Source organism: Platichthys flesus, chromosome 4 (genome assembly GCF_949316205.1).
Source record: "Platichthys flesus chromosome 4, fPlaFle2.1, whole genome shotgun sequence".
Taxonomy (NCBI): Eukaryota; Metazoa; Chordata; class Actinopteri; order Pleuronectiformes; family Pleuronectidae; genus Platichthys; species Platichthys flesus.
Window position 1 is genome coordinate 14,050,048 of NC_084948.1, and position 21,970 is coordinate 14,072,017.

Genomic DNA, 21,970 nt, shown 5'->3' on the forward strand with positions numbered 1-21,970 from the left:
GGTTCATGCGTATGTGTGTGTAAGCTGTTAACCAATGAAACTCGTACTATAAATTTTAAAGGGGCTGCAAGCCAAAGGGAAAAAACTGCAGGCTGTGTGTGTGTGTGTGTGTGTGTGTGCGTGTGTGCGTGGGTTTGAGATTATAGTTGACAGTAAATGCCTCAAGGAGAGCTAACCTCTTACTCACCTCATGGGTGGGTCTTTTTTCCTTTTTCTCTGCACGTTCCAGACAGCTACCGTGTGTGTGTTTGTGTGTGTGAGTATGTGTGTGTGAGTGTATTGGTTTCTGTCCATGACTTGATAAAAAGGGAGATAGAGAGACTTAGGGAGAATTGAAGAAAGAAAAGTAGTCTTCTGCTGTTTCTGATTCCGTGTGACCATGTGTTTGTTCAGTGACGTGAGTGCCTATGGCAGCTGGCATATGAACCAACAGATGTAATAAAAAACACACCAAGGAATGCATACACACACATACACACACACACACACCACATGCGTATATAGGATATATGGTCACAGAAGCCTATAGCTTCTCTCCAATCCAATCCACACATTCATGTTTAGAAACTTCACTTTGGGCATATATCAGACTTTATCTTTGGTTCTGTTCCACACATTGTTATGTCTTGTTTTGTGTTGCATGGAAAAAGCAACAATTTGTAGAACGGCAGACAAAGTGAAGATGGTGATAGTCGTCATGATGTAACTTACATTTTAATGTTGCCTGGATAAAATACAATTGTTGGTTTTGTATTGTAATTCATTGTGTTTCCCCTTTCATTTTTTGGTAATTTTGCATTTGTTGTTGTCGGAGAGGCGGTGGTCTAGTGGCAGAAACTTGGACTATGGGCAGAGAAGGTCTCTGGTTCGTTTCTGGTTCGACTCCAAGGAGAGACAACAAAAGACAAACCTGGATTGATCTGTCCAAAAATCCAAGAGTCTCCCTACCCTTTCTAGTGCCCCTGAGCAAGGCACCTTACTCCCCCAACATCTGCTCCCTGAGCGCCGTACATGGTCGCTCACTGCTCTGTGTGTCCTGCACCAGATGGTTCAAAAGCAGAAGTTAAATTTCCCTACCTGCATGAGTGTGCCTTTACATGTCTGTGCATGTATTTAGGACTAATAAATGCATCTTCATCTTAATCTTAATCTTTATTTGTTACATTTTGCTTGTTTTTTTCTTTGTGGGGATTTTGTGTCACTTTTATTTGTTTGATTGACTTCTCAACAAGAAATCTTAACAGTAAAGATCCGAGTAGGCCCATTGTAACTCAACTTACATCTGACAGACAACAATTTTTGCTATTTACACTGATTTGTGATTTGTTTAATTTAGGTCAAACAATGGCTATAGTTAATTTCTAACTCTTAAGTTACACTTGAGTTAACATTTATTAATTTAGCTGAACTCTCTTTCATGGCACTGTGCAACAGTATACAAAGGGCGTGGAGAGGACAAATTCGATACACAACAGGACACAAAGCAAGATGACTAGAGGACAGGAGACACGACAGTACACAATTTAGGACACATACTCAAATTTATTGAGTTTACTTCTGAAATCATCAATGAGTTTCAACAACTAGTTCAATGGAATTGCAGTTCTGAATAGTTCCAATTCAATAACATTCAGTTTTAAGTAACTGTTCATATTGGGCTTTGTTTTAGGTATATATAGTTTATGTAAAGTATCAAATGTAAAAATGGACCATGAGCCTCACCGTGTTCAGAGTTGCAGGTCTCTAAAGAGCACACACCTTAATCAGTCACCTGCATATCACTCCAAACTGACGGGGGCGTTAGCTGGCAATTAAAGTATGCCACTCGTCTATCAACGCTCTGTGGTCAGTGTCAAAAGGCAGAAGAAAGGAGAGGAGGAAGAAAAGGAAGACAGAACCATAAGGAGGTGGCCTAATGTGAACATATGAATGTGGTTTATGGCTAGATGGAGACGAGAGAAACGACCTCAAGGGGTGTGGAATTTTACAGAGAACCAGACAAAGATGAGCTTTTGAAGAGCAGCGGAAGATGAAAACATAATAATTCTCAGATCAGTTTTGTGCGGATGTCAGCAGATGACTTGTACAAGTTGATGTGAAGGTGACGGACGGAGACTTTTGAGTGTGGGAGGTTTCATTCAGCATTTTGGGAAAGAGGGCAGAGGGTTGACAGGGAAATTAAGGGAAAAGGCTGTGACTAAGCGTGGCTAAGAATGTATGAATCACGGTACTTGTGTGTGTGTGTTTGTGTGTGTGTGTGTGTGTGTGACCGAGCCCTGAACCGCAGCCATCTGCCAACACCCTGGGCCATCCTTAAGATTATATGGTATCTATTTCCCTGGGAGCCAACTTTTTATATGTGTGTGTTGATTGTGACAAGCAGCAAAAAAAATAAAAATGTTCTAAGACATGTTAGAAAAGATTTTCCTTCCTATCATCTCAGTCCAGCAATGTTCCCCCATCTGTCTGTCTGAGTCTCTTAAAATTTTCCCCATTTCCGAAGTCGCTACACCACGTTTAAGGTTCCCTTAGCACTTTTATAAAAAAACAAAAAATAGCAGTATTCCTCTCAGGAGACTGAAATCTCCCTGGAGGACTGTCACTGTCTTAATAAAGGAAACGTTAACATGTGTCTCAATCTTCTAGCTTAACTTCTGATCAACACACATTACATTACATGACATGCTGTGATGACATGAACCTGTCATGTGATTTGCTCCTACCTGCATGATGGCTGAAATCGTGTGTCTTTTGTTGCACACATAGCACCACACTGTAGGTTTCTGAGTATAAATCCTGAGAAATAAGAAATAATCTTTAGGTTGAAACAGCTGCAGTCCTCCAGCTCTGTGGAATCTAACACTTCCAGCACAGACTTTTTTCCATGAAGCTGCTGTGGTTTAGCCTTTATTGCTCACTATATACCGCGCAGACAAACAAAAATTGGTTTTGGTATACAAGCAGTAAAGAATTTGATACTATAGTAACATGGACTTGTACGAATTCCAGGCTGCAGTTGTGTGTGTGTTTGTGTGTGTGTGTGTGTGTGTGTGTGTGTGTGTGTGTGTGTGTGTGTGTGTGTGTGTGTGTGTGATAGGTGACTAGCTAGTCAAAGCAATATGTTCATATGTTGTCATATGTTTCTGGTATGCAGTTTAATGTTACATACTGTTAAATAGGAAAATACTGTACATAGAAATGAAGTAATTCATAGTCTGTTACTGATGAACATTGAACATAACACCCTGATGCACTGCAATCGTCCAGTAGCCCCACACTAGTCTGGAAGCCAATCAGAACCAGCTGCTTTTTTCCGGGGGGAGGGACCTTAAAGAGACAGAAGCTAAAACTAAGCATTTCAGAATGAGGCTGACGAGAGGGGCTGTAGCAGTGGTCAGCTTGAGGAACATTACTCTTTTTTTGTGATATTTGAGTATATAAACCTTTTCAATTAATAATCCAAATGATAATTAAGGACCTGAGTTTGAGCATATGTCTCCTTCAGTGACACTGAAGGCTTAGTAGCTGGGTATTGGACAAATAAATAGGTGTTGTAACTACAGCAAAGAAACCTCCAAGAAAAAATGCTGTTAAACTGTTACAGTGACAGTGTTGGTGACCAGCCAATGGTGAATTGCTGTAATATTCACAGCCATCTAATTACACTGTGTGCGTCTGTGTGTGAAAGCAGTGAGACAGATATTAGAAGCACTGCTAAGAAAGTCAGATGGGCTGGTTCACTTTCATTGCAAAGCCCTTTCTGCTCCATCAAGTACTTATAAAAGTACTTTCGTTTGCGAGTGTTTCTGTGCCTGTTTTGTGCAGCAGTGAGTGTGTATTAAGTGGTTCATTGCACATGTGTTCTTTTGTGTTTTGTGTATGTGTGTGCTCAGTGTGTGTTGCTTTACCCTGGAAGACCCTGTCATGTCACAGTGACCAGAAAGCAATTATTGGTGTATTGGACAGGACCTCCTACACGCCCCTCTTCCTGCTGAGTGAGACAGGGAGGGCAAGATGGAGAGGGTAAGAAAGAAAAGGGGGAAACAGTTGTGGAAGGATGGGAAGAGGAAAAGCTAAATAGATCAAGAAACCCAGAGGACAGACAAAGTTAAGAGAAGAATCATTGAGACAAAAAACAATGTAATAGAGTAAGGAAAACAGTCTCAGAGGAAGAGAATGTCAGGCTGACATTGCTGGAGAGGTCTGAGAGCTCTTCAGTGCCACAGCCACTGTGTCCTGCCGCAGCGCTCTGAAGGACCCTCATAGACACCTCACTCAATATACAGTACACACATGCATGCATGGACACAGACACACACACACACACACACACACACACACACACACATGTTCAACTTCTTTCACACACTGCACTGCCCACACTGGTAGCCTGTGAGCAGTGCAAAAACCTAGCCAAGCTATTTACACAGAGCCATTGCTTGTTGGGATTTCTCACTGTACAAACATTTATTTGGACTCAAGGATGACCTGATTTGATTTTGGTAGTCAACGGTCTCGGTCACTGTGACCTCTCTAAACTTTATCTTAAGAACGCCTTGAGAGAGTCCTTCCAAATTTGGTTCACATGTTCACTTATATCTCTTTTACACAAAAATTAATATGTTTACATAAAATATGCATCATGTTTGACATCAGGAACATGCCAGGAGAGGGAGTGAAACCCAACTGCATCCACTCCCATTGCAGGCAAATTCCAGATGTTAGAGCAGGGGGGGCAAACTTTTTGACTCGCGGGCCACAATGGATTCTAAACTTTGACAGAGGGGCCGGGCCAGGACAAGATGGATGGAGTGTTTTTGTGAACTAATATAAATGACATGGAAAAATCATTACATGAAAGGATTTACCCATGTCTGAGCATAACACTCAGACATGGGTACCTCACATACAAAACAGCTCTTCAATTTCGTTAAATGAAACTTTATTCTCTATTGTAATATGCAAAAAATCTGTTGCTGCTGCTTCTTTGTTCGGTTCATTGGCAGATGTCATCCAATGTCAGGATGCCTTACTACTACTTTATCCCTTATTGCCCTATGTGACGAAAGCTAAATAATTAGTTGAACCAACAAAAGGCCAGACTGGCCCCTCCCCCATGAATGTCATTCATGGGGGCGGGGCTTATCTTTGTGTGACTATATAGTGGCTCTGATCTTTCATATGTTCCTATAAAGTTTCCTTTGACCTTTTTCAAGTCTTTGATGAGGTGTGGTATAAAGACCTTGGTTTTCACCTGACTACAAACCGAACTACCAACAGGATTCATTAAGAAGAGCTTGCAAGACTTGATCAATAGCTAAGTGAAAAGACAGATTTTAGTTTTCGAGTTTACGAGTTTCTGATTCAGCTTCACAATGGGTCCATCTCGTGAATTAGAGCTACCCAACATAACATTCGAAACTATTCGCCCGCACATTGACAATGTCTTCAACCACCTAATTGCGGAGGACTGGAGGCAGTTAAGATTAAGTGCACCTAACAATCCCACAAGGTTTCTGTTGGCAGAACTTGTCATAAACATGACATCGACTGTTTCCTCCAAACTGTTAGGGACTCTTGGAAATGAAGGCATGTCCGTGACTGTAGAAAATGTCAAGTCCAGTCTGGTAGACGCCCTCTGTTTTGCACTGGGCAGCTCAACCAACTGTGAGACTTTGGATGAATTCACAGAGTTGTTTGCAGAGGAGGTGACAGAGAGGATCAACGCCAGCCTGCAATCCCACTCCAACAGCACACAGTCCAGCGGACCAGCACGGTGTCAATGGACCACAGCCAACAAAGTTGAGGAAATGGTCAGTTGTCTTTGCAGAGTATTTAGGGATTCTGTTTTGGACATCAAGAGCGTTTCCAAGTCAAGACTGCATAGTCAAAAGACATGCAATCTTTTAAATAAGCTTTCTCAGGGAAGAACAACCTCAACCTCTTCAGACTCTACGTCATACAGTCGTTACTCTGACAGAGCATCATCCTCAGGATCAACAGTCAGGGACCCTGGGGAAAGTGAGGCTGTCCAGGAAATCCTTATGAAGGAGTTTAGAGACTTATTCGAACTCCTTGTGGATGAAATGTCCGAATCGGACCTGAGTGGGCTGATATCTGAATCGTCTCAGGAGCTTAGATCTACTGCAGATGAAATCTATCAGAAAATCTGTAAAGAGGAGAGGGTCAAATCATCTGATTCATGTAGAGGCTCCAAATTCACAAAGAGCCCCAAAGGGTTTTGGAAAGGAGTGGGGCAGAAGATCAGGAAGCTTTTTGCAAAGCTTTTTGCCACAGCATCGATGCTGAAGATGGGGACAGAAGTCCGGAAGAAGTTCTGTAAGGGGACCCAAGTCCACAGCAGGGAGTCAGTCAAGTCTCTGATGGACAGTGTGGGGTCTCTGCTTCTGACAGAGACCAAGAACAGAGTTTCACCTGAAAACGCCCCCGTCCTTTCCAATGTCCTCTATAGGTACATCACATATGATACTTTCGAGGCGAATCCACTTGATGTGACGAAAGTGTCTGTTCCTCAGTCCCACAGAAAGATGTACAAGGACATAAAGGAGAGAGTGAAAAATTCCCTGCCCCTGATGAACTGGTGGTTCTCAAAAGAGGCCGGTGACTACACCAAGAGGGTGAACTCCGCTTTAATGGGGATTGAATCAATCGTAGTGCCTCGGGTCTCAGAGATCGACACTGCGAAGGAACGAGAAGAGACCCGCAAAAAGATGTATCTCAGTCTCCTCATCGACCAGCTCGTCACTCGAGTTTACTCAAAGTCCAAGGTGATCCTTCTCCCTGATGAACCAAAAGACATCTCTCAAAACCTGTTTGAAAAAACATGGTCCGAAGTCAAAGATATTGACTTTGACATGTCCCCAAAAATCATCGATAACCTCCACAAGGTCATGTTCAAGGACCTGTGTACAATGTGGGGCTCTCCAGAGATGCTGCTTCTTTCCTTTCGTCAGAAGGAACCAGAGGTCGAGAAAAGAATCGCCACCTGTGTAAAAAGCCTCCTGTCCAAGAAACCCGTCAGAATCTCCAAATTCTGCTCTTGGTTCAGCAGATTCTTTAAATGGTAGGGGTGGGGTCGATGATGCCCTAATCCACCATGTTGACGTACTCTCCCAACATGGCGTCGTAGCCGATCTCATCAGATGACTGGAGGATCTTCTCCACCACCAGTCAACCATCCACGCCGGCGTTCTTAGCGATGGTCATGGTGAGGAAACGCAGCGCCTGCCTGATGATGTCAATACCTGATTGGAAGGAAAGGAAGCAGATTAATGGAATTGTTTTTCACAAAAGTAAAATCAATGTTTTCCTTTCAGCTTTGTTTAACTCTAGTTAAATCTCTCGTAACTATTTGGAATGACCTTGTACTTTATAAACATAATAAACTGAGGATTTGAAAACGTACAACATATACATGTGGTTTTTTGTTATTTCTGCTTTGTTTGACACCAGTTAAGCTGCTCCTCATGATTTCATGTATAAATAGCGGAGTTAGTTAAGAAAACAAATGCATGTGAACAGCCTAAGTCTACATGAGTATTTGTTTTTTAACTGTTTACCTTTAAGATCTAAATTTGACATATCATGGTGTCACACACCCCGCCCTTAAAATCCCCACTGACCCCTCACAGGACCTTTGTGGAGCCCAACTTCTGAAAATCTGTCACAGAAAGTTAGAGTTTTACTTCATCTGAGTGTGTGCATGTGTTTCACTGACCGATCTTCTGTCGGAGTTGGTGGTTTTGATGCCATTGAGACATGGGATGTAGCGGGTACTATCCCCTCCTTCCAACATGGTCTCATGAAATAAATTTTCATAGAAAATCCTACGTAATGGGCCTGCGCAGACCTCTGATCAAGCAAGATGGCGATGATGGCTTTATTCTTGGTGGAAAACGCTATATTTTAGCAATGTTTTTAATAAAAATGTGTTTTGATCATATTTAAGTCTAGATATGTGTGTTTCAGTTTCAACATTTTCATTCATGTTTAAAAAAAAAAAAAAATGCTAATATGTTTTCTTAACCCTATTTTCACAACCCTAATCTCAACCCGGAAGAACCATACAGAGAACTACAAATTGACTGGTGTTCACGTTCGTGTGTTTGTGTTGTTCCCATCTTTTGTAGTTCTAATGTGTTTTTACTATATGTGAGTTTGCGACCTGGAACCTTGCATGCTTCTTTATGGTTTTTTGGTGTGAGAAAAACACTTGTTTAGTCAGATTTGTTTTTCTTACTAATAAAATGGCAAAATCTAGTTTTTTCAAGGTTTTGGCCTTACTTAATGGCGCCCCCCATAGTTTTGCATTGGGCTATGGTAGTGGAGTTCAAGACCTTTCCAACACAGTTCATACCATGTCTGTTGCATATTTAGTTTCCATCCTGTAAGCCATCAAATCTGACTCAGGTGCAAGGTTCATCCCTGAGGAGCAGGAGCCAACCACAAATTTCCCACTTCCGACATAATGTTACTCCAAACCTTTACGATGATGTCTTTGCTTTTGTCCTACTACAAAGTTTATATTTCATCTTGCTCCAAGCACAGGCCCTCTGGGATGTACTTTCTCAGACCCCTTCGAGGTCCAAGCTGGATCAAATCTGTAAAATATGTTTTAAGTGGTATTTAATGGCCAGATATGATCAAATATGTATGTTTGCTTTATACACAATCCTGTGTTTCCCTTTGGACCAAGGTAGAGACACCTTTGTTTAATAACCACCAAATATCTCACACCCCAGCCTCAGACTGTTTGCCCTCCTCCCCTCTGGGAGGTGCTACAGGGTCCTCCGTTCCTGGACCATCAGGTTCTCATCAAGCTTATCAGTGAGCAGGACTCCTGATGAAGCTGATGAAATTAACGGTGGTGAAGATTATGGTGGAAGTAAATGCATGTTGATAGTCATTATGCTGATGTGGAGACTCCAGAAGGAAAAAAAAAAACGATGGTGTCTGGATATGTTCACTATTCAGACTTGAAACTTAAGTACTTTTCTCTTGCGTGATATCCACTCCTGCCTGGAGCTGCAGTGAGTCCAACGTCTCAGTCTGACAAGTTGTTGGCCCGACATGAGGACTAAATATTGCAGCGAACCGTTTCTCCCTTTCAGTTTTTTAATAAACGTGGTGTACTTTCGCAGGATCACAGCAGGTTCAAATTCAAGCAAGTCAAAATTAAAATAGATGACAAGATCCTCACTCAGATAAAATGTCTTCTGTTTGAAATCTTGAACGTATTCATGTGCTCTGCTCTGTTGTGTTATCTTTTAAGGAAGAATTTGTTATGTGCATATTTGTATCCTACTTATGATATAATACTTTCTTATTATAGCTGTCATGGGGAAACCGGACAGACAGTGAAGGGAGGAAACAGTAGCGCTGCAGCAGCTACTTTGTATCAGACACTCTACAAAAGACTGCCAGACTGTGGTGTCCTGTTTCATGGGCTCCCCTGAGCACAGACTCCCTCGTCCTCCTTTCTTCACCACACACTCCCCTCCTCCTGCTCTCCCTTTCACTTTCAACTACTTCCTTGAGCCTCAATTTTCTCCCTCTGTATTTTTTCCCCCAGACCTACTGGTTTTATGTTTTGGGTACTCTCATGTTTCCGTCTGGAACTCCTCTCATTCTTTTGTGTTCCTCCTCCTCGTCCATCTGCCCTTTTCTTTCTCTTCTGCCATCTTGTCTTTCTTGTAGATAGTTTTTATTTGGTGTAGGGTTACCTCTTTTGCACAAGTGTGAGCTAACAATATCATCCTTCTCTTTACTCTCCTCTGTCTCCCTCTTTCTGTAAGTCATACATTACAGCCTCTGGTAACAAGCCTGGCTTCGTGCCAGCATTATAAACACACTGCATCATCATCCTGTCAGGTCACCTAAAATGTGTGTGTGTGTGTGTGTCTGTGTGTGTGTGTTCAGTGCTGAAAGAGGAGCTGAAACATTCCAGTGAGGAGTTACAGAAAACGACAGAAGTAAAAGAGAAGCTAACTCAGCAGCTGATGTAAGTCTCAACTATATATGGTAAAACACACACACACACACACACACACACACAAACACACACACATACACACACACAATAACATGCGCTCAAATGAGGACACAGGTGGATTTTGGTATTTGGACTATGCCGGGTGAAGAGGAGGTCACTATAGGCTCAATGTATGAATTACCTTAACCAATCGAAAGCTGCTATACAACCCGCTCAGCACTGCCCAAACCAGGAAATGCTCATGTTCCACATACCAGGCGTGCTAAGCTGCATCAACAGAGGATTTGACTCGTATACACTCACACAAAGGTCTAGTCAAGGAGTTAGGACTTGAGAAAAATATGCCCCTGTGGCCTCTGAAAATATTTTGGTGATCACTTCAAACATGCTGCAGCCCCATTGACATTTCCCCCCTTTTCCGTCCTGTCTAATAACTAACACTACAGATAAAAATGCGTATTTGAGTAAAAAACATTTTTTGTTTCACAAGTATAGCTGCAATCAGTCAGCCCAACTAGTCCTTCAAAAAAAAAACTTTAAATGTACAATACGCAACTTAAGCCTTTGGGTGTCTTTCAATGAAAACATTAACATATGATCTAGTTTGATTGCATCAGGAAAACGTGATAACTGTGATCCAGTTCGACCGACCAATATAAACGGTGTAAGGAAAAAACAGCCGGCTGGCTAACACGCTAACAGTGGGTTTTTCCTTTGTCATATGTCGTTTATTGACTGATGTCATAGCAAAGTTGGACAAATCCACAGGAGAAGTGAAAACAAAGCGATTAAAAGGCAAAATGATGGCAAAATGAAACTTCCTGTTACCTTGGATAAGTTGTGGAATTCTGTGGGTTTGAGTGTGGTTGGAAATCAACAAAATCTATAACATCATTTTTAAACATTTAATGAAAATTTGTTACACATTATATCTTTAAGCAAATAACAGCAGGGGAGCATTTAACATGTTTTAGTTTACAGACAGATATACTTATTCCACACATGCAGTATGTTGTGTTTTCTGCTCACTACCAAGTATTTTCACAAACACATGATTGCTTCACTGTAGGGCAGGTCTTGCTGCCATTTAAATTACAAGGAGATAAGGATTAAATATTTGGCCAAGATATCTTGACACTGGTTTGAACTGTAGAGTGGCAACCTTTTCAAATATTTAAACATGTCCCACATTAGTTATAGTAAGCAATACAGAACACTGTTAATCTTTTTTTGTAACGTCATTCATAGTATTTGAAAAAACAACCACTTCAAAGTTATACACTTTGACCCGTACCCACAGCAACACACATGCAGACACACAGAGACACAAACATTCCCCCACACACTAAGGGAGTAAATGTTAAATGTTGCTTTCTATCTGATAATCAAAGCATTAAAGGACTACTTGACCTGACAGACTACAGATGAAGCACTCATTTATTCACTAATGTATCCTCCTTCTCCCTCTAACCTCCTCATCAGTCTCTCCTTCTCGCTCCCACATTTCTTGGCCATAAACGTTGTTTTTGACCTTTAGAAATTACAGCTTTTGCTCGGGTTTTCCTTTTCTCTCATTTTCCTAATCAGTTTCAAAGTGCTGTCAGCTTCACTTACTGGAGAGACTGTCTCAGGCGGTATGTGTGCTGGATTCGGAATGTGTGTGTACTTTTAGTTTGTGTCACTGGTTAGCTCCACACAAGTGTTTATTGAGAGATATGCACTCAGATAAATGTAAAGACAAATTTTAATATAATTATTTTTTAAACTTAGTATTAAGTATTTAAAACTGTGTATTTCTTCCTGATTCTACATCAGAGTTTTGGTACAACTATATTGTGTGTTGCAATGTATCCTCCTGTGTCGCTGACAAAAACAACAAATAGACATTTTAAATATTATATCAAACTAATCAAACGCCTGGTTTTTGGTATAAGCACCATAAACATTATGGAGTATCAACATAATACATTGTTCAAGAAAACCATTAAACAAGTCAATTTGCTCTTCAAATCTCATCAAACCAATCAGAAGATCAGCACTCAGTTAAAACTCTGTAACTTTCAGCGGGAAAAAACGTTGTTAACCCCCCACCCTCTTACACAGATTGCACATACCAATGTGTGCATGTATCAAACCCAAATTAGACCTCATGTGTTTGTGTGTGTATATGTGAGTGGAGCGTGCACGTCCATCCAACACAGGGATCAGGGCTGAGACGAGGATGTTTGCAGTCGCACGCGACCCACCCAGACATGTGGACATATGGACGTGTGGAATCAGCCTTAAGGCCATGTTGCATGATGAGGTGTGTGTGGACGAGCAGGCGGCGCATGTGCTCAAGTCTGAGACTACATCGCATGAGAAGGCGTGTCTGCATGTGTATGTTGGAGTTGGGGGGGAGGGTGCCTGTGGGTCCAATGTGTGAACTGAGTGAACTATGTCAAATGTAGAGAAATATTTCTCTTCTATCGACGGTTTCATATTTTCCAAAAGAGAATAATTACTAAAAACAGATTTAGAATTTTACATTGATATAGCCTATTTGTAAGAGTAATCTGTCGGAATTTCGATTTACAATTTGGCAACATGACAGCCTCTCAAAGACAAAGTGTTATGACCAGTCATGACATTAATATTAATCTGTTTGGGAATATTGATTCACAAATGCAGCAGTTTTGGAAATATTAAGATCCTGAGTGTATTACTTTTAAAAGTGTGTTACTTTCAAAAACCTCTTTAACACTTTTATATATTAAACTATCACATCACTCATATAGACCAGTAAATATGTTAGTAGAATTCAATATATTAGTTTTTATTAATTTCTATTTAGCATTTCTTGCTACTTATTATTACCTAACTGATGTCTTTTTTTGACTGCCCTCTTGCTGCTGTAGTGTTGCAAGGTTCCACACTGAGGGACGAATAAAGGATTATCTTATCTAATCTTATTTTATCTTATCTTAAGTAGCATGTCACTGTATTTAGTCGTCATTAATTACTGGCATGGTTTAAACTATATCCCTGTATGGCATCACATACATGTGTAATTTGAATATGACAATCTTTCAATGACATATTATGTTTTGTGAAAACACATTTTTTGAGTAAAATAATGTATGAAAATATGAAGTAGTACAAAATAGAAATACCGAATCTTTACATTAATAAATGTACCTGCAATAATCAACCAATTGTAAATTGTAGTAATCTCAGCTGTTAAACAGTAACTTCTCTCCCTGTCCCTTGTGTGGCAGACGTCTGGGGACCAGATGGGTAATCTGAGTTGATCGGCTAACCTTCCTTTCACTGTCCCCCTGATGCTGATTGGTCGCCTGTTGAGACAGGCTCTGTGTGTGTGTGTGATCTATCTTCTCTTCAGTATCACTTTGCATTATATGAGCTCCAGAGCCTCCAATACCCACGATTCTCTATTTTCGAGATCCAAGGACAGACATTACCAGTTTGTTTATCAACAAGAGCTGTTGCCCGTGACAACGGCCCAACCGTTGACCCCCTCCTCCATCAAGTGTCAGTGTTTCCGCACCTGCTGCATTTCTGTGGCGCCTTGGAAATGAGCACATTCACATGTTTCAAGGGTGGTCTAAGGACTGTGAGTGGCGGTGGAATCCTTCTGATCCCAGCATGCAATCTGATCAGCATACCCGAAAAACACTCAAGGGTAGCTTGTTTTACACACACACATACACACACAGGCTTACACACTATTCAGTATCCTTTTGCTTGTGTTCCGTTGTGACGGTTTCCCCTGAATATTGTTTTATGTTACACTTCAATCTTTAGTGCACTCCCGACCAAACAGTGTTAAACCAAAACTAACCGGATCAAATGTTTACACTGTAATACAAGACATAAAGCTTGGCTCCGATCTTGGTTCTGATTTTTCGGATGTGAACACACCCTCAGATGTTTGCGTGACGTGACGATCAGCCTTAGATACCTGGCTAACATCTCAAGTTTCTGGCTTCTGAAAGAGCCAGTAGGACCAATAGGCAGTTACAGAATGCACTTTGCCCCAGGGCACTTTGGCAGCATGAATCACACAGATCCCCTCCGCCCCCCGTATGACACGTATTTAAAAAGTGTGGGGAAGCTTACTGCTGTGCTGTGATTGGCGGTAGATGCAGAGCTCATCGTTTCATCAGAGGATGAACACATGGATCATCCGGCACAGACGCAGGCCAGGTTGAAAGGATGGATTAGAGAGAGAGATAGAGAGAGAGAGAGAGGGAGAGAGAGAGATAAAAGACAGGATTGATGCATTGAGCAAGGGAGGAGGGATGAAAGAGTGGATGATGGAATGAGTGAAGGTCAAGAGAGAGAGAGCAAAGGATCGGGCTGTGATTGATGTGATACAGCTTGTTTTTATAAGGCTGAGGCACACTGACTGCTCTGCGTGTGTGTGTCTGTGTCTGTGTGTGAGTTTGTGCACGTCCACCTATCATGTGTGTGCCAGTGGGAGTGTTGGAAGTAAAATAACTATTGATCTCAGGGTGAACCCCATTTCACATAAGATTTTGCTCTGACACATTCATGTGCACACACACACACACACACACACACACACACCCTAACCCCCATCTCTTTTTTCTCCTCTCTGACCTCAGTCCTCTGTTTATCTCATATTAGATAAGATCAGTCACTATCTTTTAGGAAAGAGGAAGTCTTATTTTTTTCTTCTTTGATTTCAAAGAAATATACTCTCTCTCTCTCTCTCTCTCTCATTCTCTCACTCTCTCTCTCTCTCTCTTTTCCCCTCTTTCATGTGGATGTTTTGTATTTTGGTTTTCTTGCCATACACCACAGAGGGAGGGAACGCTCAGCATGTGTCAGTGGTACGTTACAATTTTGGTGTCAAGACTCATCCCTATTGAGAACAGATCAGCTGAGGACCATCCACAGTTCACTTTCAAATTAAATACATAGAAATATGCTTAACTATTAAATAAAATAGAATAGAATAACTCCTGCATAATTTCTAATGACTGCTTCTCCTTTGGTAGACTTTCCCTGGGTAACTCTAGCACTATTAAGAGTCTTTAACAGGTATATGCTCCATCTGCAGTGTTTAACTTGAGTGGGGGGACAGGCAGGTTAAAGTCAAAAAGTTATTCACTTACGTTGGACAGGGTCCCAGCCAGGGAGAAGGAATCAAGGCGAAGGAGCAGGCAGGAAAAAACAGGTCCAGGCAAAGGTCAGTATCAGTTTGGCAAGACTTCATTTGTAAATTCCAACTCATCACGGGAGATATATTAGATGAAGATATTCATGTCCTGGGATCACATCCACACGTTTGTGCTGCTATTGTTTAAACTTTGCATTTGCTTCTATTTATTGGGGACAGCCTAACCAAACCCTTATTCATAACCTTAACCATGACCAATCTATAATTTACTTATCCACAATTCACATCCTGCACCTAACCTTAACCAGGTGCTCAGAAATGATGTTTTGCCTCATTAGGACCAGGGCTTGGTTCCCATGAGGTCTACTGGTCCTGAAAGATCAGTGCTGAAAAGGTCCTAAAGAGGTTACAAAAATGAGTACACACACACAATGGTTAACCAAGTACCATTCACAATTCTATGACAATTAACAGATTTCCCCCCATCTTTTATGCTGAAGCCCTTCAAGAGCCCTTGTGCTATCAAAGTAATCTGCTAACATGCCCACTAACGTATAATAATAGATGAATCCTAATGTCCTCTTGTTTCCACCAGGACACAAGTTTTCACTAGTTTATACAAGTACAAGTACAGTACTGCAGCCACAAAAATACCCCAACAACTCCTCCACTCCCATGGTGCACTAGACCAAAAACCCTCTGTCCTTCTCTCTTACATTTTTCTATTTGGCGACTCCCTTTTCACCTCTGAAACAAAGGCAAGAACAGCAGACCAGAGGATCAGGTATAGTGGAAACAGCCGCCGGGAGTCAGTCATCGTGTTATCTCTGACCTCGAAGACAGCAAAGGAGAGTGAGAAAGAGGAACATGCAGAGCGGACTGTAAAGTATGCTCTGGTAAATAGGCCCGGATGTAGGAGAATGCAGGGGCCTGCTCTAAATCACCAGTAGCTGCAACAGCATGAGAGGAAAAGAGGGATAAAGAGAACAAACGAGCAGAGAGGGAGAGATGCAGGCAGAGAGAGAGAGAGAGGGGGGAAGTGGATATGTATGATGAGAGGTACAAAGAGAGGCAGGCGCAGCTGTCTGTGTTTGTGTGTGTGTGTGTGTTTGTTTGTGTGTTTGTGTGTGTGTGTGTGTTTGCGCATGGTTGGTATCAGACAAATACTTGCAAACGTTCTCACATGGGGCATACAGTGTTTGAATAAATGTTGTGCCATTACTAACACTAAAAAGGAACAGAAGTCAAGAATCTGTTATGATTCAGATATAATGAAGTATTTATGCAACTGGCTGTTTAAACGAATCCTCTTTAGTAAAATGGAAGAATAATTCCACACAGTTGTGAGAGAAATCTGATGTAGATTGGCAGTGAAAATAGGCTGTCTGTCTGTGAGCCCAGACGTGTGAGCCCTCTTACTCTGTATCCTCATTGCGTGTGGCTGCAAGGTCACAGGGCTAGACAGACAGCTACACACACACACACGCACAAACACACACACACACACACACACAAAGACATTAACTGATCATGCCGCCAGAGAGGGGATTAGGCTGAGAAGTCGACAGGGTCAGGAGGGTTCAGGCACAGTCTGTGTGTGTGTGTGTGTCTGTGTGTGTTTGTGTGTGAGTGTGTGTGTGTGTGTTTCACTGCATGTACACAGGACTTTGGAGCACCACATACTGTCATGGCACGCTGAATCAGAATTAAAACTGATTTGCAATTTACTTTTCAAGAGCGAGGCAGCAGCCGCACATGGTCTTCCATGGTGATCTAAGAATCACAGCAAAACACATGCACATAGGTTTTCATATAAACTTAACAACTCAGTATAGATTTTAATTCAGTATATCTAAAAAACAAATCTGTTGTATACTAACATGTAATAGAGGATTCATTGTTAAGCTTGGCCTCCTTTATGCTGACAATACAAATTAGGAGTACACAGAATACTAGTTGGATTTGGTCTCTTGTTCAAGTACTTTTCAAGGACACTTGGGGGTGTACAAACATTATCTGAGTAAATATTTAAAATGTGATATGCGCAGATTCAGTTCATGGGAAATTGGTTTTATAGCTACAGTATTTTATTTTCAGTGAAAGTGTGTCCGTCTAGCTTGCTCATGAATCCACTGACTCAACAAATTGTGAAAATGCAACAGCGCCATCTATTCTGTGTCTCCAGGCAGCAGAGGAGGCAGAGTGAGGAACAGCTGTCCCAACAGCAAGACTCTGAGAAGGAGCACAGAGGAAAAATACTCAGGTGAACTAACCTCTTCTGTCGTTTGAGTTTTATCTCTTCCTTTTCTCTATCATCCCCCCCAGATGTGCTGAGGCTTAATCCACACTATAATGTATAGTTTTATATGAATGCATCACTGCTGCTACGTTTACGCCTGTCATCCAAACTACTCCATTGTTCTGGAGCAACTAAAACCGAGACATTTGGCAAGGCTGTTTCAGTTTGAAAACTCAGAGGCTGTAGTTCTGACGGGCCAAGTACAGAAGAGAAACAAGTCACCCACATTTACTTCCAGATTGTCAGTCATGACTCGACCACCAGCGGTGAAGGCAAAATGTTATTAACACGGACAGTTTCACCTCGTTGTTGGTCCATTGTTCGTATTTTCTGTGACTAAGCAACCAAATCCACGGTAGACAATCTGCTTCCTGTTTACACCACCACACACATGCCCAGGATACATGAATGGTCACGTGATATATGTCTTTTTTTTAGTATACAAAGGGATTATTACTGATAAAAATCTGTTTGTATAGATGTAGCCTCTTTCTCCTCCATTCATTCTCATCCTCTGCTTCATCTCTCTCCTCCATCTCCTTCCTCCCAGAGAGAGGTGAGGATATTAGTGTCAGTTGAAATCTGTTCGTAGATCAGATGAGGAGATCTTAGGCTCTATAAAGTGCCAGTGACACAGCAGAGAGTCTCGTGTGAGGCTGGCGCAACAGATGGAAGCACTTCTTAGTTGGCGCGGAGTCTTGTTTCTCACACACACTTATCTGTGCAAAGACTCCCATACACACTGCAGATATGCAGAGGCGCGGTGGCACTTCAATTTGAGTGCATCACATTAATAGGCAGGAAGACACATGTGCGCCTCCACCCAACCCACATGCGTACACCCACAGACAGACACACACAGGGGGCCTCTCATCTTTCCATGCAGGCGTTAGATGTATGTAGGGTGTGTATTTTTTCACATGCTATCTGCTGGTATTCTTTGTCTAAGCCCCTGGAAGCCTGGTGTGTTCAATTACACTGTCGATTTATTTCCCTGCCCACACAGCAGTCTCTGATCTCACCCTCTGGGTCTTATACAGCTCAACATGTGATAGCACTCCATTGGGGGGTTGGAGGCTATTTCAGCAGGGATGAGATTTAAGTAGGCGGTTGGGGGGGGGCAGCCTCCCTCATAGCTGACGAAAACTGTAATGGGAGACAACAATTCTTCAAATTGTCTGAGAATTGAGACCATACGTGCTCGATGATAATGTTTACGTGGTTGAAAAGCTTTGGTTGCGGCTGAAAACTCAGATGATATCGGAAATTACTGCTTTTGAGTCGAATGGATTGTGAATTTGTTCACTTTCACCCTCTTAGAATGGTTTCAGTGAATCTCTCTGTTTATCTTCATATAGTGTGTCGATCTAAAACAAGCGTACCAACTACTAGAATATCAACCACAAAGACACTGATACTGTATTGGTTCCAACAAATTTCCTCTTCATCTAGTTTTCATTGCTAACGTATGGAGGAGAGATGTGATAAGAATTCATCTCTTTCTTTTACTTTATACAAACATGTCCCTATCGCTTTCATGTCTTGTGATTTTACACAGGGACAAACCAAAATAAATACAAAACAACTGTACAACTACAACAATACTACTGTATTAGCCTGCATGCTTTCACATTCACCAAGAATTTTAATAAACAAGGTAATTTATTTGTGTGTTTGCTCTCCTTTCTTGCTGTTCGACAGGTTAAAAGATGAGTTGGAGGCGAAACACGAGCGGTGGTTATCATGCCAACAAAGGAGCTGCACCATACAGGAGCAGCTGTCATCGTGGCAACAGAGACAGGAAGAAACAAAACGGAAGTACTGTGCAGCAGAAGAAGAAGTGGCACGACTGAGGGAAGCCCTGGAGAAAGTCCAGCAGGAAATGAGAGCGCTGAGGAAAGAAAGGTAAAGATTTTGACATCTGTTCTTCTCTGTAACATCCTCTCTAATTTCTTCCTTTTTCTCTCATGTCAAATCTTGCCAACATGTAGAAAATGTTTTTTCAAAACCACTCATCCAAAAAAAAACATTAAGCTACTCATGCCCAGAAAAGTGGTTTAACCACAGAATTTGTATGATAAAAGACTAGTAGACAAACCAATGCTTCCTGAAGGAATTGAAACAGCCACTAATTTGTAAAACAGTTAAGGATGAGACGGATAAACTGTGAGTCACCAGTGTTTCAGTCACTAATGGAAGACACAGCTGAGTTTGGTGTACTGGACATCTACAAAGAGTGGCTCGTAGAGAAACAGAGGAGAATGAGTCAATTTGAATGAAATATATTTATTGTTAACAAGAGAACTAGACTTTGTGCTTGGACGCCAGTGGGAAGCAGAACACCATGGAAACAGTCCTATGTCGTGCCATGAAGGCATCTGATAAGACGATTGAAGGGAGATGACACAGCATCCAGAGTTGAGGTGGTGCAGGGGTGAAAGCGGGTCTGTCAGTGAACTATTAGCTGAATGACGGCTTACAGGTGATTGGCTCAAGGTGAGTGTGTCAGGCCGTGATTGGATGAAAAGAGAGAATGCTCAAGTGGAACCTAGAGAATAAGGAACAGTGCATTTGACTGAACTTTCACTTCATTTCTCATAGCCAATCAAAACCCATCTCATATTGGGAAGATACTGCAAGGTTTCAACTAAAAATGTCACATTTACTGCTTTGGGTTGATGTACTGAACAGTTAAAGCTCACTGGGAACCAGTATGAGTGCAGTTCTGGCACTGCTTTGCTTTTCCTAACAGTGAAACGACAAGCTCAGACTGTCAGCGGCCTAAATCCCTGGTTGGGAAACAGACTGTTTTGTTCTAATTCTAAATATTTACAACCCCTTTGTGTCTAAGAGGACATGGGGTGAGTACAGGCAGGAATCCTGTGTATGTGTGCTTGTCAGTGCAAAGCCAAAGGCGTACATCCTTTCCATGAGTGCAGAGGGAGTGTAGATCTAATAGAGAGTTGGGAACTGCGCCCAGCTTGCATTTATGGTTGTTTATCCGTGTCAATACTTTATCTTGTTGTTTTTTTCATCCCACTGACTCAATGTCCCTGATTGGACCTCAGGGTCGACGGTGCTGTTATATACACACCTTATTTGCGTTTAAAGCCACATTCAGCTTTAAATACAAAAAAATGTGTCTCATTGTATCACATTGTTTTGTAACATCTGAAAAAGACCATTCTGAATTAGTCAAAAGGGGGTTGTCTCTCCCATGTGTGTTTTCATCATCAAAAAGACCTGTATCGCTTTGTAAAGTCAAAGTCACGATTCCGTCTCCTTTCTGTCACATTGGAAGACATTGAAGATGCAGGGCTGTAGCCAATCTCAGCAGACATCTGGCGAGAAGCAGGGTATACCCTGGACAGGTTGGCAGTGAATCAAAGGGCCAACCTGTAAACAACCATTCGCACCCCTCTTCAGACCTGCTATCCATATTTACCCTTTTAACACCAAAATGGGTGGGTATTTGCAAGCCGTTTGAACGCTGGGAAACCTGCTAAAAAACTGATTGACTCCATTCCCATTGCTAGTTTGCCTTTCAGTTTTTTTCCATTGGTGCGTCACTCTCGACGTCACAAGCACCCAAGAAACAGAGAAGCCCTCGTACTTCGTTGTCTTGCCAGTGTTGTGTGATACAAAGACAAAACTATCACTGTTGCATGCTGTTCCCAGGATGAAAAAAACAATAACTACACAAACCTTCATGGATATTTGTGCAGCAACGCCCGGGTGTCACTGCGGATTGAAGCCGGAGCCAATTAAAACCTGTGTCTGCTGCAGAGTCATATGACCGGGAGTGAATGCCAATTCCCATTGCAGACAAAAGCCAGATGTAAGTGGCTGTTAGTGGATTTTTCACCAGAGGAAAGGGGGCTTTAAAGTCTCCATTTCCCCTAACTCCAATCTGTATATCTCTGGACTGTGGGAGGAAGCTGGAATACCTTGAGAAAACCCACACAGACACGGGGAGAACATGCAAACTCTACACAGAAAGACCCAGGTTGCTGGTAGGTGTTAGTACCACTGTACCACCGTGCCGCCCCCAGGCTGAAATAGTTCCATTATTCCATTTGATCTCATTATTTGAATAAATATCGGTGGTATTGTTGGACACAAAGAAACACCCAGGCCAGCTGTTACTGTGGAGCTTCTATGAGGCGTCCTCAGCTGAACTGAGGTCAGCTGTTCATCTAATGGTCAGTGTATGTGTGTGCGTGTGTGTGAGTGTGTGTCTAAGTGTCCTTTCCTGTGATGTTCAGAGAGGCTCAAAGAAAATGGATTACTGACTCGACTGTACTCACTATGTGTCCTGATTACAAGCATTCTCACATACACACATATATTCACACACGCTCGCACATAATGGCTTTTTTTATTCAGCGAGCATTAAGTTTAGAGATTTGACCGCTTCCACTGATCTTCAGTGACCCATGAAAGGATTGTCCCCTCGTTCGTACACTTTTCTTTCCGACACACTCACACAGATATACTTCTACAGCGTGTGCCT

The 21,970-nt window shown here is 41.9% G+C and overlaps 1 protein-coding gene across 1 annotated transcript in view; it reads left to right on the forward strand.

Moving 5' to 3' along the window:
- Positions 1 to 21,970, forward strand: part of lekr1 (leucine, glutamate and lysine rich 1) — a 73,596-nt gene that overhangs the window by 35,023 nt on the left and 16,603 nt on the right. Inside the window, exons 5-7 of the mRNA XM_062386037.1 lie at positions 9,940 to 10,021; positions 17,344 to 17,421; positions 19,159 to 19,362. Of these exons, the coding sequence (XP_062242021.1) occupies positions 9,940 to 10,021; positions 17,344 to 17,421; positions 19,159 to 19,362 (364 nt within the window). The remainder of the gene's footprint in view (positions 1 to 9,939; positions 10,022 to 17,343; positions 17,422 to 19,158; positions 19,363 to 21,970) is intronic.